Below are 25,858 nucleotides of genomic sequence, written 5' to 3' on the forward strand. Positions count from 1 at the left end.
AGAGTTTCAGGTGGGTCTTTCCCAGACCAAAGTGGTGATGCTGCCAGGGACCTGGACCTGGGACCTTCTGCATACAAAGCAGATGCTCTACCACTGAACCACGACACCTGAATAGGAATACGGACATGAACGAAAGTTCCCCTCCCACCAGAAGGCATGGAGATGCTGCTGGAGCTGGAGCTAAGCAGGGCTTGGTGTGGTCAGTTCCTGGATGGGAGACCCATGGATGCCACCTTTGAGGACAGAGCCGTAATTCAGTGGCAGTGTATCTGCTTTGGCTGCAGAAGGTCCCAGTTTCAATCCTTTGTGTCTCCAGGTAGGGCTAGGAGACAGAGACTCCTGCCTGAAACCTTGGAAGGAGCAGCTGCTCGTCTGTGTTGTCAATGCTGAGCTAGATGGACCAAGGGACTGACTCAGTATATGGCAGCTCCCTATGCTCCTAAACCAGGACCTCTGTTCCCAGAGATAACTTCCACCATTTCCCCAAGGTGTTTTCAAAAGACCAAGAAAAAAGACACTGGTACATATGAAAAGGTATCCATGGCATTTTACGATCGGAAGATTACAAAATATGTAGTGCAAGTTGCTTGATTGCATTCTCAAAACGAGGGCAAGGGAGGAAAAAACAATACAATAAAAGAAAAATCCATTATTGAATGTCACACAGAAGTCATTTCCCAACTTCCTTCTCTCGCTCGTACGTGCATGCATCCGGAATAAATTACAGTCAAATATTCACATTACCAATGCATCCATATGCATCATCGTTTTCTGCAGAAACCACTTTGAGAACATTTCATTTTGCTAAAAAGTGGTATATAAATATTAATAACAAGAAGAAGAACAAGAACATTAATAAACAAAGGGTTTTAAAGAGCCCTATAATGTTGAATGTCAGTAGATTGCACACCAGTCACAGGGATTCCCAGGTGCCCATCACCCCCTGCCAAAAGTCACAGCAGCAGGGGATGATGGGAGTTGCAGTCAACACCATCTGGGAATCCCTGATAAAGGGGACACCATTGCACACCCTTGTTCTCTTTGGTACTTGGAGGGGGTGACGTTGGGGCCTCAGTTGACACCACCCAAATGAACTTGCATTCGGAGACTTTGCCACTCATTCTGTCTCTCATACCTCACTTACAGGAGTGGCCCTTTCATGAGGCAAGGTGAGGCAGTCTCCTCGGTTGGCAGATTCCTGGAGCACCAGCAGGGTGGCAAAATGTTCCCCCACCATCACCAACCTTCCCTCCTCTCTGCCCCCTGTGCCCCTTTCAGAGCTCACAAGAGTTGTTTCTGAACAGGCGATCCCCCTCCAGAGTCGTGGGGAAAGGCAGAACACAAATACGAATATCGGAATACATATACAAATACGTACTCTTGTATACGAATATTCGTGTGTGTGAATATTCGCGTATTCTGAAACGAATATTCAAATATGAATATTCAGTATATACGAATGTTCGTATACTGCTTTTCAACCAAAGTTCCTGAAGCGGTCGGCATCGATATAAATAAATAAATAAATAAGATGGCCCCCTGTCCCTAAACGGTTCACAATCTTAAAAAAGGAACATAGGATAGACACCAGCAACAGCCACTGGAGGGATGCTGTGCTGGGGATGGAGAGGGCACTGAATATCTCGGGCCAGTCCTGCGTTCTGGCTCCTGTTTTGCCTCTCCTGCCTGGAGAACATCCCATAAAACACCCCTGAACTTTGCATTGTAAAAGGAAGAACACAAACAGTTTTTAAAAAAATATGGTCCTTGATCTGCGCTTTTTTTAAACGGGTGATTTCAAGTATAAAATGACGGCTATCCAAACAGAAAAGGTATTTTCAATGTGAGACGGCAATTAGAATGGTCAAATGTCACTGCATCCTCCTGGGATCCCAGCGGAGCCGTTAACAGACAGAACATATCCTCATAAATGTCCACTTGGGTACATTCTTTAATGTGTGGGCGGTTTAACATTTAACTCAGGGACGACGGTGAAATGATGCCGGCCCAAGCCGGGAGATGCCCAGCTGAATCTGGTTTCCCCGTGAGAGCTTGAACAGGAAGCTGAGATCACGCCTTTTATAGGGGGCTGGACTGCAGCCAGGTACTTCTACTGAAATCCCTCCCCCCCACCACCCCCAAAGTAGCACCTTCGGAGTTCTCAAGAGAGAAGATTGCATAACGCTTGAAAAGAAATCACAGGTTAAGGGACCTGAACATCAGGCAGATCTAACCATAGAATGACAAATATATTGAGAAGAGATTTTCAAGTTGATCCAGGAACTAATCAGATAATAGGCTGGTTCACACGAGCATTAAAAATCCTGGTGGGATGGGGCCTACTCAGATTGCCCTTATTGTCAGAACTCTCACATGACCCCCCCCAGCAGAAGTCACTCCCGGCAGGGATACCCAGTTTTCGAACCCAGCTTTTAACTGAGGGTGGTGGAGAGGAGAGCCCTCCTTCCCCAAATCTCTGGTCATGAGAAGCCCCGAGCCTCTTCTACCCAGGCCGCGGCAACCAACACAGCCTCCCCAGACTGAAACCATAGAGGACTGTGGCTAGAGCGGCCACCGTCAATGGACCTGCTACCCTCCAAAGCACACTCTAGGATCCTGAGCCTGGAAGAGTTCCAGCAATATGGCCTTCGTCACTCAACTTGTCACGGACTCCTTAACCTTCCATGCGTTGGTGCCATCTAGTCTAGCCACTCGTCATGGGGCAGTCTGAAGAAGGGGATGGGGAAAGCAAGAGACCATTGTCTCCTCTCTGATGCCAATCCCATCAGCCCCGAACCTCTGGCTGCTTCCAGGGTCAAAGGTTGCAACTTCCTCTACTGGCCACAAGCCTTCCTGAAAGGGATAGTTCTCAGGAACGGTGTATTGTGCACTTCTGGAGGTCGAAACTGGCGTTCTGAAGGTATCTCTCTTGTCTGGAGGAGACAGCATTACCTATTGGTGTCTGTGTCTGCAGAGTGGTCATTTCGATGCTTAAAGCCATTGAGCACCACGCCTGCTGAGTATAATTCCGGAAATCGGCACTTGTTATCTTTTGGGTAGGGAGGAAGTCCGTTTCTTTGGTTGTCGCTGGCTTCTTGGGCATAAGGTTTCGCCGTGTTAGGGCTCCGGGTCAGGCCCTCCTCCATGTAGCGGTATTTCTCCAGAGTCAAGCTTACGCTTGGGACCGGAGGGAGGTGGTTGATCCGGTGCTTCTTGGCCCGCAACCGCTTGTAGAAGTAGATAAGGGACAAGATGGCAACATCTAGGGCAAACTCAAAGACCTCGATCACCGACAGCACGGACGAGCCAAACCAGAGACTCCACTGGCTGCCCATGTTGGACATGGCGAGAGAAACCTAGGAAGGAATCCAATTCACGGGTTTAGCGGCAACGCTCCCTTTATCCCACCCGCCTTTGAGGGGGGGAAATCTTTCCATCTCCGGCTGTTTTTAAGTGACTGGTTTTATCAGGCTTTTACAGGAGAGCTGGCCTCAGGGTCCCGAACATGAATGGCCCACTTTGCTAAGCAGGGTCTGCCTTGGTTTGCATTTGGATAGGAGACTATGTGTGTGTGAGTGCTGGAAGATCTTCCCCTCAGGAGATGGGGCCGCTCTGGGAAGAACAGATGGATTGCGGAGGGAAGGGTTTGCAGAAGGCAGAGAGTGAAAAGAGATGACTTACGGGATAGTCAGGCGATTCGTCCCAAGACCTGAACATCAGGCAGATCTAACCATAGAATGACAAATATATTGAGAAGAGATTTTCAAGTTGATCCAGGAACTAATCAGATAATAGGCTGGTTCACACGAGCATTAAAAATCCTGGTGGGATGGGGCCTACTCAGATTGCCCTTATTGTCAGAACTCTCACATGACCCCCCCCAGCAGAAGTCACTCCCGGCAGGGATACCCAGTTTTCGAACCCAGCTTTTAACTGAGGGTGGTGGAGAGGAGAGCCCTCCTTCCCCAAATCTCTGGTCATGAGAAGCCCCGAGCCTCTTCTACCCAGGCCGCGGCAACCAACACAGCCTCCCCAGACTGAAACCATAGAGGACTGTGGCTAGAGCGGCCACCGTCAATGGACCTGCTACCCTCCAAAGCACACTCTAGGATCCTGAGCCTGGAAGAGTTCCAGCAATATGGCCTTCGTCACTCAACTTGTCACGGACTCCTTAACCTTCCATGCGTTGGTGCCATCTAGTCTAGCCACTCGTCATGGGGCAGTCTGAAGAAGGGGATGGGGAAAGCAAGAGACCATTGTCTCCTCTCTGATGCCAATCCCATCAGCCCCGAACCTCTGGCTGCTTCCAGGGTCAAAGGTTGCAACTTCCTCTACTGGCCACAAGCCTTCCTGAAAGGGATAGTTCTCAGGAACGGTGTATTGTGCACTTCTGGAGGTCGAAACTGGCGTTCTGAAGGTATCTCTCTTGTCTGGAGGAGACAGCATTACCTATTGGTGTCTGTGTCTGCAGAGTGGTCATTTCGATGCTTAAAGCCATTGAGCACCACGCCTGCTGAGTATAATTCCGGAAATCGGCACTTGTTATCTTTTGGGTAGGGAGGAAGTCCGTTTCTTTGGTTGTCGCTGGCTTCTTGGGCATAAGGTTTCGCCGTGTTAGGGCTCCGGGTCAGGCCCTCCTCCATGTAGCGGTATTTCTCCAGAGTCAAGCTTACGCTTGGGACCGGAGGGAGGTGGTTGATCCGGTGCTTCTTGGCCCGCAACCGCTTGTAGAAGTAGATAAGGGACAAGATGGCAACATCTAGGGCAAACTCAAAGACCTCGATCACCGACAGCACGGACGAGCCAAACCAGAGACTCCACTGGCTGCCCATGTTGGACATGGCGAGAGAAACCTAGGAAGGAATCCAATTCACGGGTTTAGCGGCAACGCTCCCTTTATCCCACCCGCCTTTGAGGGGGGGAAATCTTTCCATCTCCGGCTGTTTTTAAGTGACTGGTTTTATCAGGCTTTTACAGGAGAGCTGGCCTCAGGGTCCCGAACATGAATGGCCCACTTTGCTAAGCAGGGTCTGCCTTGGTTTGCATTTGGATAGGAGACTATGTGTGTGTGAGTGCTGGAAGATCTTCCCCTCAGGAGATGGGGCCGCTCTGGGAAGAACAGATGGATTGCGGAGGGAAGGGTTTGCAGAAGGCAGAGAGTGAAAAGAGATGACTTACGGGATAGTCAGGCGATTCGTCCCAAGAGTTGTAGTCCAACTGCTTGTAGAAAATGTTCACTTTGGCAATGTCGCTCCTGCAGAGGACAAAAACAGGTTGGTACGGTTGAGTTCCCAACAGCCCCGTTGGCTCCGGGGGAAATCTTGCTTAGGAGACTTTCAAAGGAATTTAGGTCTCAAAGATCCTTTGCCACAAGGGCCTGAGGTTTGTAATGGAATGAGAGGCTACACTTGATGTGGCAATGGAGGCCGGTGACTGCAAAGCTCCTTAGTAGGGTGGTCTGTATAGGGCAGGACTACAACTCCCACTATCCCCAGCCCCAGGGGCCAATAGGCAGGGATTATGGGAGTTGTAGGCCAACAATTGCAGGAGGGTTGAAGTTGAGCAGCCCTGGGGTGTAGGGGCTTTGGTGCAGCGAGGAGGGTGGGTCCTTAACTGGAAGGCCCACAGGGGATCCCTGTTACAGAGAACACTGGTCTAGCGCCTTCTCCCCCCAACAACAGGGTGGGTGGTTTCGACAGGGGCCGTGGAGTCTGGATAGGGGACATGGGGCGAGGTTGCGGGGAAGGAGAGTCCAACCCTTCCCTCCATGTTAGCAGGGGGGTGGTGTGGGCAAGGGCTATGGTGCGTGGAGCGGGAGGGAGGATCTAAGACCTTCCTCCAAGTTCTGGCCCTGATCCAGCACCATCTCCTCCTCCTGTGATTACCACGGCGAGGAAAACGCATGGTGCTCTTAAATCATGACAGCACAACTGTAGCCCTCTTGCAGATGTCAGGCTATGGCTTCCACCATCCCTGATTATTGGCCGCTGTGGCTGGCGATGATGGGAGTTGTAGTCCAAAAACAGCCAGAGGGTCAAAATTGTGCAGCACTGCCTTACGTTTTCGGTCCTGTGGCCCCGATCTGAATCACTTCTTCTCGGGAGTCCTTTTTGAGAAGTGACAGAGACAGTGGGCGTTTCGGGAACTGGTCCCCTGCTGTGCCTCACTTGACCCTGAGAAATTTGATCCCCCCGCCCCCATCACCACCCAAAATTAGTGACTCACTTGTTGCTGATTGTGCTGTAGTTGTTCTGGGCTTGCAAAGCTGCGTAGATCCAATTCTGAAAGACAAGAGACAAAATGCCAAATGATGATTCTCAGTTTCTCTCCTTGGAACGGGAGCAAGATCAGGGCGATGGGGCTACGGGGACATAGGAGCATAGGAAGCTGCCGAACTGAGTCAGGCCCTTAGTCTGTCTAGCTCAGTATTGCCTACACTGACTGGCAGCAGCTCTTGTGTTAGGCACGCGTCTCTCCCAGCCCTACCTGGAGATGCTGCCAAGGATGGAACCTGGGACCTTCTGCAAGTGGAGCAGACGCTCTGCCACTGAGAGATCTGTAAGATGAAACTGCCTTATACCGAGTCAGCCCTTGGTCCATCTAGCTCAGTATTGTCTACACTGGCTGGCAGTGGCTCTCCCAGGTTTCAGGCTTGAGTTTCTCCCAGCTCTACTTGGAGCTGAGGCTCTATTGCTGAGCTACGACCTCTAGAGAGGGAAAGAAGTATGGAAGAATCTGAGGCAAATGTCATTGCTCTTCCCACAGAGACACATCTGAGAATGTTCTAAACAAATTTCTAGAAGCCGGGAGAAATTTCTCTGGGATTTCTGCATGGATGGTAGCAACTTCCCTCCTCAGAGCTCTATCAAGTCCGTACCTCCGATCTTTCTGAGGGCCACTTGGCGTATCCTGCCGAAAGTGTGTACACTGTCTCCCTGTGGAGAGAACCAAACAACAGTTACGCGTGCACTCAAAAACTGTCATATGCCCATTCACGCCTCCACTGCGAATAGAAATCAGTTTGAAATTTGTCCTGGCCTCCTGAAGAATCCAAGAATTGTGGATTATACCCTAGCTAACTGAGCAAAGGGGCCCCTTTTCAAATAGCGATTCTTTTTTTATTTAGCAGGAGGAGAACGGCTGGCCTTATCCAACCCCAGCACAGCATCCCTTCAGTGGCTATTGCTGGTGTCTACCTTCTGTTTCTGTTTTTAAGATTGTGAGCCCTTTGGGGACAGAGAGCCATCTTTATTTATTTGGTTGGTTGGTTGGTTTTCTCGGAAAACCTCTTTGAAATCATTGGTTAAAAAGCAGTATATAAATATGAGTAGTAGTAGTAGTAGTAGATTTTCAAGGGTGCTACGAATTCTCACTTAGGGTGGGTGCAGATGTATGCACAGAGAAAAGTTGGTCTGGTGGGTTTTCTATGTGAGGTGGGGTCGGCTTTCCTCACTCCAATGCTACCCCTCCTTACACATTCTTGCCCTGTACTTTAGGTGGGCTGTCTGCCTTCTGGAAGTATTTTTTTTCAAGGCCTGCGAGTTTATCTGATTAAACACTTGTCTGGCGCTTAAAAAAATAAATAAATCCCTAATCAATTTTGTTTTAACTTGAAAACTGATCTAGGGAGATTAGGAAGTCGTGGGAGCTAGCCAATCAGTGCTATGCACAACAGCTTCTGCTGGACGCTAGCAAAACCAGTTTCTGCTGAGCTCAGTCCTGACAGTAATTCTGACCCAAACAGGGCAAGTGCAGTTCCTCAGTGGCCTGAGGGCTCTGATTCAGATTGAGTGTATCGTGGTCCAAGACCATAAAGCAATCAGAAATGGAGGTGGGGTGTGTGTACAGAATTACAGGGATCTAATTACATATGTCTGTCCCACACACTTGGAAAGTGGTGAGGAACGGAAATGTGTGTGGCGGGGTGTCTACTATGTCAAAGCTGAAGGTGCTTTTTGCCACTCACGTGCATGGCTTGGGACACAGGCTGAAACACGGGAGGTCATGGTCAGCAAGCTTGTCATACAGCAAATAGAAGCAGTGACCTGGAAGAAGAAGGAAGGACAGAGGTAGGAGGAGGCAGGCACCATGGGGAATGTATTACAGGAAGCCTGGGTTCAACCCCTCATCCTAGGCGTTCCGACCCCAATGCAGTCTGATCAGCACTCCCTGTTTCCCACTGAAGCATCTCGATTGCTACTTTCTGTTTCCATGGAACACGGTCCACCTTGACTGGCACTTCCTGTTTCCCATCAACCCCAGCTTGATCAGCACTTCCTGTTTCCAATCAAACATGGTTTGATGGGCCCTTCCGGTTTCCCACTGAACACAGCCACCTCCTGAATGGCACTTCCTGTTTCCCACAACACCGGCTTAATCGGCACTTCCTGTTTCCAATGGAACACCGTCCGATTGTCACTTCCTGTTTCCCACAACACCGGCTTAATCAGCACTTCCTGTCTCCAATGGAACACAGTCCATTTGGCATTTCCTGTTTCCCATCTGACACAGTCTGTTGGGCACTTTCTGTTTCCCACTGAATCCAGCTGAATCGGATTAAATTCAGCTGAATCGTTTCCTGCTTCCAGCTGAACAGCTGGATTGGTACGTCTCCTTTCTAATTGACGGGGGCTTGCACCATAGAGATGCCAGGGGCAGAGTGGTTCCTGTCTACATCGCAGCCCTGCCAGCGAAATGGTGCTTTCTGACAGGAACAGGAAGCGAGGGCTGTGTTCTTGTGTTTCAAAGCAGAAAATACCCGGTCCTGTTGATGCTGGCACCCCACCCGGAGACTGGACTCCTTCCCCTAGAGATCCATGGAAGGAGGCTGAACTCCTGAACTTTGGCCAAGTCCTCAGATCTGGAAACACCACTCCAAGCTTGCAGAAAGCCCCAGTTGCATATCCCCCATCGGGCACCTCTGCTAGGGATTAGCCTTCTGTGGGGCAGGAGGGACTTATAGGTAGATAGGACCCTGATCACATGATCCTGCCCACCTCCGAATACATGCGCCCTTACCCCAAGCCGGATGCTTGTTATAGTTGCAGTATTCCGCCCCGTCAGGCAGAGGATAGTAATAATATCCACATCCACACTTGTCAATCATCATCTGCTGGAAGCAGGAATACAGACATGCCTGTGAGAGGTTGGGGAAAAATTCATCAGCACACGAAGGGCGAAATTCACACACAATCTGCTTGCAAAGTTGACATTTATTTATGTATTTATTCAATTTATTCAACATTTATTTCTGTCATTTATTCAATAGATTTGTATACCGCCCACTACCGAAGTCTCTAGGCGATGTACAGCGTAAAACAAACCCCAAATAAAATGTCAACAGAACCAGGCCAAGTAAGAAACCCCCGTCCTACCTGCAATGTGTAATTGCTTTTGTAGATTAGTTTGACGTCCACGTCCGTCCCGTCATGTGTGCAGTCTCCATAATTACCCCCTAAGCGATTCACCTTGTCCTGTGTCGTGGGGGGAGAGAAGAGTGGGTCAGCTGTGGGGCTTAAACTGGGGGGGTCACAGGAGTAGGTGGAGTACAGAATCATATGAGAAGAAACGCCAGACAATCTAGCCGTAGTAGAGTATGGTCCTATCGCTTGAATTGATTATTTTAAAAGGCCTCTGCTGTGGTGTAAAGAAGCTTCATTCACTCCCTCTTTTGCCCCAGAACAAACAATGCAGGCCAGTGCAGCTAGGTAGAAAAGAGACTCCTCCAGCCTCCCAGGAGCCAGGCCAACCCTTTCTCTTCCTTCCTGGCCAGGAAATGGCCGATGAAACCATGTGTGCGGTGGGCGGAGGGGGGGAGGTGAAGGCCATCTCCCCTGCAGATTTCAACTGGTCTGGTACTGACTTCTCTCCCCACCCCAAGCTTTCCTGCCCCACAGTCTTGGACAGGAAGAGACAGTTTGCCCACCTGTTTGATCCCTATGGTGCTTTCAACTCCCGGCCGGATATCGAAACCTTCATGCTCCAAGAACGGAGTTTGATTGTGGTTGTGGATCATCACCTTGATGCCTGCCTGGGTGGACAGCAAGGGTATGTAGTCCTTCTGCTCCACTTTTAGGATAAGGGATAGCCCTGCATATCGAAAGGAAGGGAAATGTCAAGTCACGTACACAGTTCTGTACATGCAGGAAGTGACCTCAGCAGGAAGTGATGTCAGCTTGCAGCATCCCCATGGTTGCTCCCACACAGATCCTCCTGGTGCATATAAAATCCTCCACCCACCTGGCTTGCCTCTGACATAAGGGTGAGCAACCTTCCCCCCCTCATGAAACATGTGTGTCCCTTGGATCGTTGCAAATAACGACATCAGAGATCCCCACTTTGGTGTAGCACTTGACAGCACCTTAGAAAACTGCAGAATCTCCCCTAACATGTCCAGTTGGACCCTTAGATTCACTCCCTACTGGGGCTTTTCCCCAATCAGTTCCCCAGTCCCCAGCCAAACTGACAACTCAACCTTCCCTCATAGTAATTGGACTGTGAACATTTGATTCCTGCCACCTCAAGGGCAGTAGAGTGTATACATTTCTCTGTGCAGTATAGGCAACATCCTACATCTCTGAAAAAATTATGGGCTGCACACAATCTAAGAAGGTCTTCACATTTTCGGTCTCTTTTGTCCATTCACTCCCCAGGGGCTGTAAAGAAACATACCGTATAGAATCCCTGGCTTGAGGGCACTCCAGAAGTAATCTGTCCCATTACTGTTAAATGTGTAGCAGCTTCCATAGATGGGGTGATGGAAGTGTTCAGTGTCACTAAAGGTGAAAGACAGCAGAAAGGGAAGAAAAGAGAAAACGTGAGGACACTCCGTTTAAGAACAAGAAGCGGAAACAAAAAATATCTGCATCCTCTTTGGTGGGTTTTATTTTCCCCATGTAGCTGGCATTTAATCTGCTGTCCATATGGAGTTATTCTTTGGCTTTATTATATATGGTATATGCAGCCATATATATTAGGGAATTAGTACTGGCTACTCTGAACCCTCAGGATGGATATAGAGATAGAGAGATAAGTAAGTGAGTGAGTGAGTGAGGGAGGAAGGAAGGAAGGAAGGAAGGAAGGAAGGAACAGACAAGGAAAGAGATTGACAGAGAAGGAAGGAAAGAAGGAATACAAATACAATGAATATTTATATACCACTTTTCAACAAGAGAAGGGAGGGAGGGAGGGAGGGAGGGCTCACAGTCTAAAAAGGAAACCTAAGATAGACCCCAGCAACAGCCACTGGAGGGATGCTGTGCTGGGGATGGATGGGGCCAGTTGCTCTCCCCCTGCTCAATAAGGAGAATCACCACTTTTAAAAGGGGCCTCTTTGCTCAGTTAGTAGGGGATAACAGGTGTCAGCAAGACACCTAGACAAATGCTGGTGTTTTGCTCAGTTAGGGAAAGGAAAGTAGGTAGGTAGCAAGAAAGGGAAGATATACACAAAAGCAGTATATGCATTTATTAAATCAATTAAATACATTTATTAAATTATAAACTGCTCAGAGATTTGTATATGGGGCAGTATAGAAATGTGCCAAATCAATCCAATCAGTCAGTTTAATCAGCTATCTATCTATCTATCTATCTATCTATCTATCTATCTATCTATCTAAAACTTTCATCACCCCGGCATTCTGCTTGTACCCAGCTCCCCCTGAGAACACACTCTCTCTCCCTCTTCCACCAGCATTCTGTCTCACATTTAAATTGTTGTTTATTTCGAATCCAAATCGCCGTGAGCTACTTTGGGGGCTCAGTTTTTCGGTGCTGAGAAGCAGGACAAAGAGATCGAAGAGGCCATTCACCCAAAGGAGAAGTGCGCTGTGTCTGAGAGTTCCGAAGTCCCAACCCTGCCTGACGTGACATCTGCATTCCAGAACTGGCAGGCGAGGGAGGCCAGCTGGAGTGAGCACAGAATAGGACAAAGTTCCTCAGGAACTCCACCTCTGGAACCACCAAGAATTTTCAGTTTGCACAAGATTGACTCCGATGGTGCTTAAGCAAATGTTCACTCAGCCGTTATCACCAGCCCATTGAGTTCTGTGGTTAGCAGGACTCCTTTGCTTACTCTGTCGAAAGGAGCTGGGTTTGCGGCTTCCTTTGACCATATGTGAATGCCCCGTACCAAAGAAGAACCAAGGAAAGTAACATGATGTTCTTTGGACAGCGGGAGAATGAATGGGCTCAGGGAGGCATACGGGCGAGGAGATTAGAAGTTGCCAAATCACATAGGTGACTTTTGCTCTACCAAGTCAAATCGGGTTAGAGATCATTGGCCTTCAACTAGAGTAGGTGTGGGGTTCCCCAGTGTGGTGGGACTACAACCCTCCATGATTAGGAGCAGTCTATCTTGGCCTGCTTGGGTGGCAGCAGCAATTTATGCTAAGTTTAACAGTTTATGCTAAGCTTTGTTTCCTGCTGCACAAGCTGAATTTTGAGAGAGAGAGAGAGAAAGAGAGAGAGAGAGAAGACGGAAGGGGAAAATGGAATGGTTAGAAAAAGGAAGGAAGAAACAAGGGTAAGAGGGAAATTAGGGAAGGAAGGAAGAGTTGGGAGGAAAAACTAGAATGGACTGAAAAAGGAAAAAAATAGAGAGAGGGAAATTATGGAAGGGAGAATGTGAATGGATTCAAAAAGAAAGAAAGAAACAAGGGAAGGGAAGGGAAGGGAAGATCTTTACTTTCTGTTTCTTTTTCTCTTTTATTTCCTCCTCTGAAAAACAGCCAATTTCCTTACTGAACTTCACAAGCCAAACTGCACAAAAAACCTAGCGTTCACTGCACAATTATATTGCAGAAAATATGTCCATCTGCATGTTAGAATACATCTTGCACTGGATTAATCTGGTCTTTATCTCCTGCTTGTGGGCTTCCCAGAGACATCTGGTTGCATACAATAGATCTTTGGTCTGATCCAGTCGGGCTCTTCTGATGATCTTAGGTGATGCAATCTCCCACTGGTGGGTCTCAGCCTACCAACTGAAGACCAATACATTAGTGAATCAAAGACCACTATACTTGTGAAGATGATACGTGAATGAATTTAAGGCCAATACACTACAGAATTGAAGACAGACACACTAGATTGAAGACTGATACAGAATTGAAGACTGACACACTAGTGAAATGAAGACTGATATACTAGCAAATGAAAAACTGATACACTGAAGACCAATACCCTAGTGAATCAAAGACCAATTCACCAGCAAACAAAGGCAGATACATGAGTGAATCGAAGACTGATCCACTAGAAAGTGAATGATACACTAGCAAATCAAAGGCTGATACACATGTGAATGGAAGACCGATCCACTAGTGAATCCAAGACCGATACACTAGAGAACTGAAGACTGATACACTAATGAACTGAAGAGTTATACAGTAACGAATTGAAAACCACTGTACTTGTGAAGACGATACAGCTAATGAACTGAAGACCGATAGACTAGCAAATCGAAGACTGACACACGTGTGAATGGAAGACCGATCCACTAGTGAATCCAAGACCAATACATTTGTGAAGACCGATCCACCAGTGCAGCGTCCTTGGAAGGGCACTGTAAGATTCCTGCATGTCTTCCCAAAGCCTTTCACAGCCCATGATCTCCTGTTGGTGCCCTCCCTATTCAAATCTCTGATTTGCCTCAAACCGAGCCAGTTCCCTAAGCTCCGCAACAGGGTGTTGGCTGCTTTCCTCCTGCTGGGATCACCAGGATGTCGAAAGGCAATTCTTTGGGGGATTGCTCCATCCTCCAGCTGTTCCTTCAAGAGAAAAAGGGCAGGCTACAGTCCTGCCCGGTGCCACCCAGACCTCGTCGGTTCACGTTGGCATCCGATAGCAATACAACATGCCGGCGTGTCGAGAACAATCAGATAAAACGAGTGCAAACCTGCCTATTTTCTTAGTTAAATAACCTGCCTCCTGCCCGGCAGCTGTGACCCGGGGGCATTGCAGGGGACTCGTAAGCCGGGCAGGAGAGGGTGTGGGAGCCGGCAAGAGGAAGGGCAGGAGGTGAATTCCTAGCCGCTGCTATCTCGCCTGCCGAATCTCCGAGGCACACCGAGCCAGCCTGCCACAGTACAGCACCTTCTGTTTACACACCATGCAGGCTGCATGTGGGCCAATTATACCAGGGAACAGCTGCCCCGCCAGTTGGCACCGCCATATCGTCCTCCCTGTTGGAGGGGAGGGAGGATGTTTCGGGACATAGGAAGCGGCCTTCTACCGAGTCGGACCCATGGCCTATCTAGGTCAGTATTGTCTTCACAGACTGGCAGCGGCTTCTCCAAGGTTGCAGGCAGGAATCTCTCTCAGTCCTATCTTGGAGATGCTGCCAGGGAGGGAACTTGGAACCTAGATGCTCTTCCCAGAGTGGCTCCATCCCCCTAAGGGGAATATCTTACAGTGCTCACATGTAGTCTCCCATTCAAATACAAACCAGGGCAGACCTTGCTTAGTAAAGGGGGCAAGTCATGCTTGCCACCACAAGACCAGCCCCTCCTCCCTTTCTCCTCAGCCTGCCTCTCTTAGCATCAAGCTGGCCATGCCTTCCTCCTCCCGAAGCCCCTGCTCTCTATCACTCCCCACACCCACATCAAGGTTCTAGTCCTCAGCTTTATAGTCTCCCATCCCTCACGATGAGCCAGTTTAGGATTGGTTACCAGCTTGACAACAGGTGAGGAGTCCTGCTGGATCAATCCATTTTATTTATTTTATTTATTTTAAATTTTTTATATCCCGCTCTTCCTCCAAGGAGCCCAGAGCGGTGTACTACATACTTCAGTTTCTCCCCACAACAACCCTGTGAAGTAGGTTAGGCTGAGAGAGAAGTGACTGGCCCAGAGTCACCCAGCTAGTATCATGGCTGAATGGGGATTTGAACTCGGGTCTTCCTGGTCCTAGTCCAGCACTCTAACCGCTACACCATGCTGGCTGTCCCTCCTTCCTTCCTTACTTCCTTCTCTCAGACGGCTTTGAGGAATTTCCCTCACCACATCAGCCGCTATTTCTCTCCCACCACTCAGGCATGCTACTGCTCCGTGCGGTTTACAATTAGACACAATAAATTCATAAAATGTGATAAAACAAGAACAGCAAATAAAACAGCAGGCGGGCCAGATCAAACAGCAGCCAGGACTAAAAACGCATTAAAAACCGGCCGTTTGGTTTTTATAGGCTTTTTTTCCTTTTTTTTTTTTAAATGAAAAATGAGAAGAGGTATTTCGGGGGTGGGGGTAATCAGCTAGTGGCCAATGCCGCATATCAGGGCAGGGAGCTTAGGAACATCTCCCTTTACTGAGTCAGACCCTTGGTCTATCTAGCTCAGTATTGTCTTCACAGGCTGGCAGCGGCTTCTCCAAGGTTGCAGGCAGGAGTCTCTTCCAGCTCGATCTTGGAGATGCTGCCAGGGAGGGAATCTGGAACCTTCTGCATGCAAGCAGGCAGGTTCTCTCCCCAGAGTGTCCCCGTCCCCGAAAGGGAATATCTTACAGTGTAGTCTCCCATTCAAATGCAAACCAAAGCAGACCCTGCTTAGCAAAGGGGCAAGTCATGCTTGCTACCACAAGTCCAGCTCTCCTCTTCGGAACGTCACTTACTTGATTCGGCAGGGTCCTCCGTTGTACTGGCAAGCGAAGACCACTTCATTGATGTGATCATCGGCGCTGGCGAAGTTGAACATGGGTGGGACCTGGGACATGATGTTCATGTAGTGGAAACGGTACCACTCATTGACGGCGTCTACCCCAGAGTAGTAGTTCTTGTTGTAGCATTCTCCACCGGTAGCGTTGCACTAGAGGAAGAAGAGAAGGCGTTGTGGGGAAGGGGGCACTCAAACGTGAAGGGATGTAGACCATCTGGCAGCAGTTCTTCGAGGTTTCCAGAAGGAGCCTTTCACAGTCCCACCTGGAGATGCTGCTAGGGATTGAGCCGGGGACCTTCTGCAGGCAAAGCTGATGCTCTGCTACTGAGCTTGATGCAGCTGCCAAATGGAGTCAGACCATTGGTCCACCTAGCTCAGTATCGTCTACTCTGACTGGCAGCAGCTCTCCAGGGTTTCAGACCGGGGGACTTTCCCAGCCCTGTGTGGAGAGAGAGGCCTGGGCCATCTACATGCAAGCAGGTGCTCTACCAGTGAGCTAGACTGCCTGAATAAATGTATTATGGATATCGGAAGCTGCCATCTACTGAGTCAGACCATTGGTCCATCTAGCTCAGTATCGTCCACTCTGACTGGCAGCAGCTCTCCCAGGTTTCAGGCAAGAGTCTTTCCCAGCCCCATCTGGAGATGTCGGAGATTATAAAAAAAAGAAAGCGCAGAAGTAAATTGTCCACCACTCAGAGCGCTTTATAAGAGCTGACAGGATCTTTGCCCCAACTCACCAGCCGAAACCCAACTTCGCCATAGGGCTGCTTCACCAGAGCGATGCTGCGATCCAGTTGGAAGCTGGAGCCGTTGATTCCACTCGCGTTTGCTGTTGACCAGTTCTCCTCGTCTCCCAGGACATACTCTGGAAGGTCGAAATTGTATAAACTCTTCAGTGTCTCTTTTGCCAGATTGTCCAACTCCATAATACTTTTCTCGACTTCTCCAACCCTGCAGAGAGATCAGAAATAACAATGAAAATGCTAGCAGGGCCAACCCAACATACGTAGCTGCCGTATCGTCCTCCCTGTTGGAGGGGAGGGAGGATGCTTCGGAACATAGGAAGCGGCCTTCTACCGAGTCAGACCCTTGGTCCATCTAGCTCCGTATTGCCTACCCAGACTGGCAGCGGATTCTCCAAGGTCGCAGGCAGGAATCTCTCTCAGTCCTATCTTGGAGATGCTGCCAGGGAGGGAACTTGGAACCTAGATGCTCTTCCCAGAGCGGCTCCATCCCCTGCTGAGGGGAATCTCTTCCAGTGCTCACACTTCTAGTCTCCCATTCAAATGCAACCAGGGCGGACCCTGCTTAGCTAAGGGGACAAGTCATGCTGGCTGCCACAAGACCCGCTCTCTTCCCATAATAAGAAGCACAACCACAAAGATATGGCTCCTCCCCCTCGGAACCAATCCAAATGAACATTTGAAGCTGCCTGCTGCTGAGTCAGACCCCTCGTCTAACTAGCTCAGGACTGCCTACTCTGACTGGCAGCTGCTCTCTGGGGTTTCAGGCAGGTCATTCACAGTCCTAACTGGAGCTTCAGCTTGAGACCTACTGCATGCAAAACAGGGGCTCTGTCACTGAACTATCATCCTTCTCCGTCACATATGGCTGAATTGGAAGCTGCCTTCCGCTGAGTGAGACCCTTAGTGCATCAAGCTCAGCTTTTTCTACACTGACTGGCAGCAGCCCCTCGGATTTTCAGCCAGGGGTCTTTCCCATCCCTAGTTGGGGATTCAGAGCCATTTGGATGGGGCGGAATACAAATGTAATGAATGAATGAATAAATAAAATAAAATAAAATAAAATAAAATAAAATAAAATAAAAACAAAAACCTGGCACCTTCCCCATGCACAGCAGAAGCTCTGCCACCGAGAGATAGCCCTGTCTCCTTCCGAGGAGAATTTTTGCTTGTTTGTTTATCACATTTATATATATATATATATCGCCCCATATAAAATTTCTGGGCGGTTAACCAATTAAAACACAACAGCAATGAAAACCTTAAATCAGGGGTTCCCAACCTGCGGCACTCCCGATGTCGCTGAACTACAACTCCCATCATCCCCACCACAATAAATTGTAGCCTGGGGTGATGGGAGTTGTAGACTAGCCACATCTGGAGTGCCACAGGTTGGGAATCCCTGCCTCAGATCATAGAAAACACATTGAAATAGCTGTCAATAAAACTTCCAAACATTTTCAGTGTTAGAAATGCCCATTTCTTCCCTTGAGCATTCCCTGCTGCCTTTCAGCCCCTTCCCAACCTGTGATTAAAATCTTTGCGGTCCACCCCTGGGGCTCTAAAGACCCTGCGAAAGCTTCACCTACCTATGAGGGTTGAGATTGCAGAGGGTGATGGCGGGGAACATCTTGGGTTCGGAGTGGACGGAAATGGACATGGCCACCCCGTAACACCAGAACTGGTTAAAGATGCTGCCAAATTGCCAGTAGAGCATGCCAAAGCTGGCGAGGAAGAGGAGGGTCCAGAAGGCCGTCTTCATCTTGTTGCGGCTGGAGCAGACCAGGCGAATGGTGCCGTGGATGGTGGTGTTGAGGCAGAAGAACTCAAAGAGGTCTTTGAAGGAGCTGTAGAACTCGATCAGAGCTTTGTCTTCCTCCGGAACCTCCTCCGTTACTTCTTCCTTCTCTTTCTCGCTCACCCCTTCGCACTCCATCGTCGCCATAACCTGCAACGGGACTCTGGATTAGCAGGGCATGGAAACAACAGAGATCGACGTTTCGCTCACAAGCAAATTCGCCCCGAAATTTCCCTTGGAGTGAAATGCAGTTGTAACCACAGCACGTGCGCATTGGAATTCCCAGTCTATCCATTTCCAGGGTCTGCACTGGAACATGGGAGCCTGCCTTATACTGAGTCAGGCCACTGGTCGACCTTGATCAGTACAGCTGGCACTGGCTGGCAGCAGCTCTCCAGGGATTCAGGCAGGAGTTTTTCCCAGTCCTACCTGGAGATGCTGCCAGGAATCAAAACCTAGAATCTTCTGCACACAAGCACATGCTCTGGCACTGAGCTATGGCAGATCTCCTTCTTTGAGTTTTATCATTCATTCATTCGATTTCTATACAAAAAAATGGCTCAGGGCGGTTCACACAGAGAAATAATAAATAAATAAGATGGCTCCCTGTCCCCAAAGGGCTCACAAGCTAAAAGAAACATAAGACAGACACCAGCAACAGTCACTAGAGGTACTGTGCTGGGGGAGGATAGGGTCAGTTGCTCTCCCCCTGCTAAATAAAAGAGACTCGCCACATTCAAAGGTGCCTCTTTGCCCAGTTAGCAGGGTTTTGTCAAGCAAAGCAACGATTTAAATGCACACGCACTCTTTTCTGTTGTTGGATGAATTATTGATATTTTTTGTAATTTACTTTTTAATCTACTCTGAAAGCTGTTTGTTCTAGAAAGCAAGATGTGCAGTTCAACAGTAATGATGACGACAATGATGATGATGATAATGCTAGTTTGCGAAGTGCTTTGCTAGGAAGCGGCCGTGCTTTTTTTCTGATGGTACGCACTGGTACGAAATACTGGTACCCAGGGGCATAGCTAGGGGAGAGGGGGCCCGTGTTCACTCCTCTTTTTGGCGGCCCCTCAGAGTGAGGGAGAAAAAGGAGAAAATAGGGATGGGTGGAGCTGGGGGGCTCTCGGGGGCACCTACCAGGACCTTCTGCCTGGGATTGCAACGGTGGAGAGGGCTTTGCCTTGGTTCTCTGCAGGGAACTTTCCGGGTGGCAAGTGGATTTATGAGCACCGCGCCGGGTGCTTCGGAGCTTGACCGCACCCCCTGTGCATGTGACACACAGGGGGCGTGGCCAGGCTCCAAAAACACCGGCTCGGCACCAAGGTAAAAGTACCAGCACCTTTTTTTTTAAAAGGGCCCTGGAAAGCAATATATAAAAATTCTAACGACAAAAACCTTAAATACATAAACAAACAATAATCATATGAACATAGGAAGCGGCCTTCTGCTGAGTCAGACGCTTAGTCCATCAAGCGCAGAACTACCTATTTTGACTGGCAGCGTCTTGCCAAGGTTTCAGGCAGGGGTTTTCCCCAGCCTTACCTGGAGATGCTGCCAGGGATTGAACCTGGGACCTTCCACACGCAACGCAGATTGCAGTTCAGTGGTAGGACATCTGCTTTGCGTTGGGCAAGGGGTGGGCACCATTTCTGCCTCCATTCCCAGTTTTACAATCCCCTGGAAGGGAAGGAGAGCTGGTCCTGCAAAAGCCAGCACGATGTGTCCCTGTTCCTAAGCAGGGTCTGCCTTTGAATGAGATTTGAATTCTTTTGCAGATCAGATGCTCCTCTGAGCTATGATGATGATGATGGTGATGATGATGATGATGATGATGATATGAGACTGTTTTCATGTAATTCTGTGGACCAGCATGATCTCAGGAGTGCTAAGTCATCCAAGGGTGATAATGTACCAAATCAAAATCAAGTTGCAAAGTCACCTGAAGTTTCAAGGATGAGGACGAGAAGGCGGAGCTTAGGAGCTAGGAGGCGGTGACTGGCAGATCAGAGGGTGGAGCCTGATGGGATGGGTGGAGCTTAGTGGCGTTTGGTGGGGGACCAAGGCATGTGGCGGAAGAGAGGCGGAGCAGAGGCGGAGCCTGGCCACGTAAGGGCGGGACTTGATGGAAAGAAGGTGGCGCTAATAAAAGCACTCATGAAGTCAAGCAGTACATAATAGCACGCTCCAATTCTGGTCCTTTCCCTTGAGATGTTACTCTTTCCCTGGGATACACAGGGAATGGGGCTCAGGCCCTGAAAATCTGGGTTAAACTCCATGGCCATCTTAGGTCAGAATGACTGGTCCTCAGCAGAGATTTTTCCTGATGACTGCATGACATATCTTGTTGCTTTTTACGCCCCATCCTGACATAACACCTCTCATGTGCTCGGTCCTAAGTAGGGATCTCTTGGCCCAATACCACAACAAAGGAATGAGTGACAGTCTCTGATTCAGGAAACATCACTTCCTGCTGCCGCCGTCTTCCCCAAATTTCGACAGGCTTGATTCACAAGCAGGCAGAGACAATTCTACCATTTCGAGAGCGGATACGAGATCTGGAGTAATCCAGATCCTGAATGAAATCCACAAGAGGAATGGTTGGAATTTTGATCCTTCAGAAGACCATGGGCATCTCCAAGATAGGGCTGCGAGAGATTCCTGCCTGCAACCTTGGCGAAGCTGCTGCCAGTCTGGGTAGAAAATACTCAGCGAGATGGACCAAGGGTCTGACTCAGTATATAGTGGCAAGATTTCTTTGTCGAGGAAGCGTTTGCTTTTGAAAACACAGCACCCAGGGAGCAAAAGATGAAGAAAGTTTAATTCTGAATTGTCTAAAAGGTGGCTGCTGAAAATTATGTCGGACAGAAAGCTGCCAAGCTGAGTCAGACCACTGGGCCAGCTAACACACAGTTGTCTGCACTGACTGGCAGCGTTTCTCCAAAGTTCCATAGCAAGAGTCTTTCGCAGCCCTCCCTTGGGATGCTGCCAGGGATTGAACCTGGGAGCTTCTGCATGCCAAGTGACAGATGCTCTCCCTCTGAGCTAGGGCCCCAGGTCTGCTTCACTGGGGGCGAGTCCTGTTCAACTTTGCTATCTCTGTGGACCACAGGTGCCAAATACACCCGGTGGCAAAACACTGAGCTCAGCATTGCGATGGCGGTGAGAAAACCATCCAAAAAAGGACTCCGCATCCTTAGAGGATGCTGACCCCTACTGGTTCCAAATATTGAGAATTCAGTCATGACATCACATAGAGGTAAGGACCGAAGGATTACACACGGTTTACAGACTCCCAGACTGCCAAGATCAGCCTTCATCTGCTAGCTTGGCCAGTTCTTCCTAGACTCGTGATAATTCTAGTCTGCAAATTTAAAAAATAAATAAATTCTTCCAGTCTTGAAAACTCTAGGGTAACTCTGAAAATTACTTTCTTTCACTGGCTAAAATATTACCAGTAGACTCTCGAAAGTACCAATTTCCATTTTGTTTTCCAAAGGCTCTAGTCCTCATTGTTTAGAGCTTACATTTTAAACTGGGAGGAAGTGAGTATTCACAAAAGTGAAGAGAAAAATATACCTACTGATATTCCCTCACTGTGATCCCTCACTTCAGAACAGTCTTCACAACTAAACATTCATATTTTAAACTACAAATCCTGGATTTCTCCCTGCCTACGAGACCTCCAGTGCATCCCATCATAGGTCCAGGGCTGGGGTGACCTGAGTTCAAATGCCATGAAACTCAGTAGGTAACTCTGAGCAAGTCACTTCTTCCTCAGCCTAACCTACCTCACAGGGTTGTTGTGAGGAGAAACATAATAATGTACACTGGGCTCCTCGGAGGAAGTGAAGAAAATAAACGTTTTTGAAAGTAAAGTTGTTGCCAAGAGCATTCTGAAGAAGCAGTAAATTGCAGTGGGGAAAACTTCCTAATTTCATTCAGGGCTGGCCCAAAAGGTTGCTCCATGCTCCGCTGGAGATTTCCCATGCATTCAAAAGTCTTTCTTCCCAAAGTATTTCATTTTTTTTACTTACAGTGGCGTCCATTCAGTGCTGGATTCGGCCCCAAGCCCAAATAAACACACCCCGAGACACAAAACTGTCACGTCATGCAAGCTTCCGAGCTGCACAGAGGTCCTCATCAGGCAAAAAAATACATCTCAAAAGGCTGTGGCTCTCTCTTATATAGCAAAGGAATAAATGTACAGAGTTCACAGGGGATGCTGTCAATTCTAGTCACGACCAGATCGCCACTCACTGAATCACCTGAGCATTTCAAACACACCATATTGCAGAAATCACAATGATTCAAGCCTGGAATTTGCTTTCTGTGCTCAGCCTGACTTTATCAGCATATGATGTAAGATGAAAACAGGGCTTCAGCACATGTGCAGAGGTGTCTTTCCCTCATGCACTTGTATGCATCCCCTGCGGGGAAGTGCATGTGGTTCTTCCTCCCAGCTGTTATCCTCACAATTTATTTTTTAAACATTCAACTTACGCATCAATAAACCAATAGAAAGTAAATAAAACTAGACCCCATTAAGAGCAGATGCACACTTTTAGTGGAAAAACCCCCTAGAACTGTTAAAAAGGGAGGATTTAAAAGCCTCTCTAAAAAGGTAAGTCTTTGGAATGCAGCAATGGTAATCCGCTTGGCCATCCGGGAGCCGAGGGGCCACAACCAAAAAGGCCCTGCCTCTAATCCCCACCAGGTTCATATGGGTGAATGCGGTCTGACAGATCCAATAACCCTGCGAGATAGGCTAGGCTGAGAGAGAGATACTAGCTCAAGACTGCTCAGCGCTAGTTATTGATAGAGTCGTATCATGTATCTCTGGCACACTGCATCACCTCGGTTCCGTGACCAGTTCTCTAGTTCGCTACACACGATTCTCAGCTCTCTGATAAGGACACCCAGTTCTTATTCTAAGATAAACCATCCAATTAAGTATCTTTACATCTTATTTGTTTAAGCGGCCGGGGCAATAAACAGCAGGAGAAGAGCAGCGTGTAATGGGGCAAAAGCTTTGCCTCTGATCAGCCTGCCACACACAGCTTCACCAGCCGGTTTCTGAAATCAAACCTCTGTTAAAAGAGACGGGAGATCAGATTGTCTTCTCTTTCGTCTTTCCTGGCAATCCACCTTGATCTTTGATTTGAGAACGGAAATTTCCGAGGAGCACAAAAAAATGTCCCTGTTCCCTGTGAACTATTTAGCGGTGTCCAGACCGCCCCCGGGAAATATCTCTTGTCTTTTGGAAACTTCTTCATCCCCTCGTGAAAAGTCTTGGAAATTTCTCCTTGGGATGGGGAATGCTGTGATCAATTCCGATACACTTTTCCCACAGACAGGAAAAACAGAACTCCAGAACAGCAGGCAAAAGCACTGACGTAGAATCTTTTCCCTTAAGAAGCAAGTTTTCTAACTGTAGGATTTGCTCCCCTGAGAAACTAGTTTTCTAGTTGCAGAATTCCCCCCAAGAAGCTAGTTTTCTAGTTGCGGAATGCCTCCTGAGAAATTATTTTTCAGGTTGCCGAATTCCTCCAGACGAGCTCGTTTTTTTAGTTGCAGAATTCCCCCAAGAAATTTTTTTCTGGTTGTAGAATTACACCCCCTCCCAACGTGTTTTCTAGTTACAAAATCCTACCCCCAGAAAGTAGTTTTCTAGTTGCAGAATTTCCCCCCTGAGAAGCTAGCATTCAAGTTACAGGGAAGTATGTCTTCATTATCTTTTTCAGACTGGGGGGGGTGTACCGAAAATGGGAAGATCCCACCTATTGCCTGGGGCTTTCCCAGATGGCAGGCTTAATCGTGGGATTATGCCAGTAATCATTAGTTGCATGGAAGCCACATAGAAGCCACTGCCTGAAGCCAAAATAATAACAATTCTGGGGGCATTCGCATAGGGTGCTTTGATGAGGTGTCCCCTCTGTTTATTCCGAATTTTCCACATGGACCATTCAGACCGCTTGCTCCCGGGTCTTTCTCTGGCTAATGGCTTTTTAGCGTGGGCAGGATGCCACACCTCCTTTATTTTCCTACTGCGCATGCATGGTGTATGCTCCTAAAAACTTTCATTTCAATGAATTAAAGACATTTATTTATTTTTAAAATTATTTTTAACTAGTTCTTAGGGGGTCTTCCACAAGATCACTCAGCCATCGGCCTCCCCCCACCCGCCCCACCTGCCCTCCTGGCCAGAAAACAGCTGCAGAGATCAAGCCAAGCCAGCTGCGCAGGTGAAGAAGCACATAGGAACATAGGCCATATACTGAGTCAGACCACTGGTCCATTTCGCTTAGTATTGTCAACACAGACTGGCAGCGGCTTCTCCAAGGTTGCAGGCAGGAGTGTCGCTCAGCCTAATCTTAGAGATGCTGCCAGGGAGGGAATTTGGAACCTTCTGATACATTTTTCTTTCTATTTTATTTATTCCACACACACCCGGGGGTCGGTGATCTTGTGGAAGACCACTGACTTGGCAAAGACAACTGTCTTGCTGGTATTCTGCAAGATCACCCAGCCATTTTTTTTAAATGCACAGAAAAAAGTCGCCGGTCTATTACTATGGCACCTCCAAACATCTCAGAAGAAATGTCACGGTACTTTGAAGTATCCCCAAAAAGCCGCCGTAGAAAGTGGAAGCTTTTTGCCTGGGGATAATTCGGGCTAAGCTCCAATGCGCTGACGAAAACCCGAATCGTGTCTGGAGTATTCCCTGATAGCTCGCAGGGACTTTGAGATAAATCCCCCCCCCATGTGTGAAAGCACACCCACCACTCACGGGGAAAGTCGAAGTAAATTTGCCGTCTGAAAAATCCCCCGAAGTCATACAATCCTTTCTACCGCCTCATTCCCAACTCACGCGGTGCACACGGAGACATCCACACCAGGTTGTTGCCGCCTGTCCAGATCCATCCAGCAAAACACACACACACACGGAGACGTAATCATACCCTGACGAGCGCTGTAATAATTAGGCACATCTCTGCTCTAAATATAGCAATCATATGTTTCTTTCGGGCACTTTGTGAACGGCAGAGCTACACACACATATCTGCAGGGCCGCATGCAAAATCACTCCCATGCACTGTACCTTTAGGTCCCCTGCGCTGCTGTTGAATGCTGGTTATGGAGTCGGAAGAATAGAGCTCATTTGCCCTAAGTAGTCAGTCAAGTGCCGGAGAAGTTTCCCTCCATGTATAAGTACTCTTTCTGGAGCTGTCCAGCCCTTGTTATGCAGATTGAAGCGTTGAGTCATGTAGGAAAGGGGCCGGTCCTTTCTCAGGAACAGAGTGGCATTTCCAAGCTGGATCCAGGGAATCAGAAGCGATTCGACTAGAAAAGCCAGTCGGAGGAAACTGGAAATTGCACTGGAGTGTTGGGAGGTTTTTTTGGTTTCATCTGGAGCATCAGGCAAGTGAAAGAGAAACCGCATGTATTTGTACAACAAGGCAATTCTCTTCCTCAGAACGGAGCGCTCTCTCTGTGTATTTTTCTTAGGTCTGTTAGTCCAAATATGCTCCATCTCTTTGGGGCTTGAGTCATGCCTCTCCGGGTTCTGTAGAAGTTGCTCACTGAAGCTATTGGCAGTGATGCCAGTGGAGCTGAAAGGTGTCCAGTATATGCATTTCAACCTAGGGCAAACTAGTTCATCATGCC

At 48.4% G+C, this 25,858-nt stretch overlaps 1 protein-coding gene across 4 annotated transcripts in view; it reads right to left on the minus strand.

Moving 5' to 3' along the window:
• Nucleotides 1-529: 529 nt before the first annotated feature.
• The window catches only part of SCNN1D (sodium channel epithelial 1 subunit delta), a 41,331-nt gene continuing 16,002 nt past the window's right edge, over nt 530-25,858 (minus strand). For 2 of the 4 annotated variants that reach the window (XM_053281562.1, XM_053281563.1), the window contains 14 exons: nt 17,982-18,340; nt 16,387-16,600; nt 15,603-15,796; nt 10,672-10,775; nt 9,926-10,089; nt 9,375-9,473; nt 9,019-9,136; nt 7,967-8,045; nt 6,878-6,935; nt 6,226-6,281; nt 5,179-5,254; nt 4,450-4,853; nt 3,682-3,726; nt 530-3,356 (listed from right to left, as the gene is read on the minus strand). In XM_053281562.1, the coding sequence (XP_053137537.1) occupies nt 3,717-3,726; nt 4,450-4,853; nt 5,179-5,254; nt 6,226-6,281; nt 6,878-6,935; nt 7,967-8,045; nt 9,019-9,136; nt 9,375-9,473; nt 9,926-10,089; nt 10,672-10,775; nt 15,603-15,796; nt 16,387-16,600; nt 17,982-18,337 (1,932 nt within the window). In that variant the 5' untranslated portion in view covers nt 18,338-18,340 and the 3' untranslated portion in view covers nt 530-3,356; nt 3,682-3,716. Of the gene's footprint in view, nt 3,357-3,681; nt 3,727-4,157; nt 4,854-5,178; nt 5,255-6,225; nt 6,282-6,877; nt 6,936-7,966; nt 8,046-9,018; nt 9,137-9,374; nt 9,474-9,925; nt 10,090-10,671; nt 10,776-15,602; nt 15,797-16,386; nt 16,601-17,981; nt 18,341-25,292; nt 25,414-25,858 lie in introns of those variants that run through there. The other 2 variants (XM_053281564.1, XR_008312682.1) reach the window with 2 other exon arrangements.

This window comes from Hemicordylus capensis, chromosome 16 (genome assembly GCF_027244095.1).
Source record: "Hemicordylus capensis ecotype Gifberg chromosome 16, rHemCap1.1.pri, whole genome shotgun sequence".
In the NCBI taxonomy this organism is placed as follows: domain Eukaryota; kingdom Metazoa; phylum Chordata; class Lepidosauria; order Squamata; family Cordylidae; genus Hemicordylus; species Hemicordylus capensis.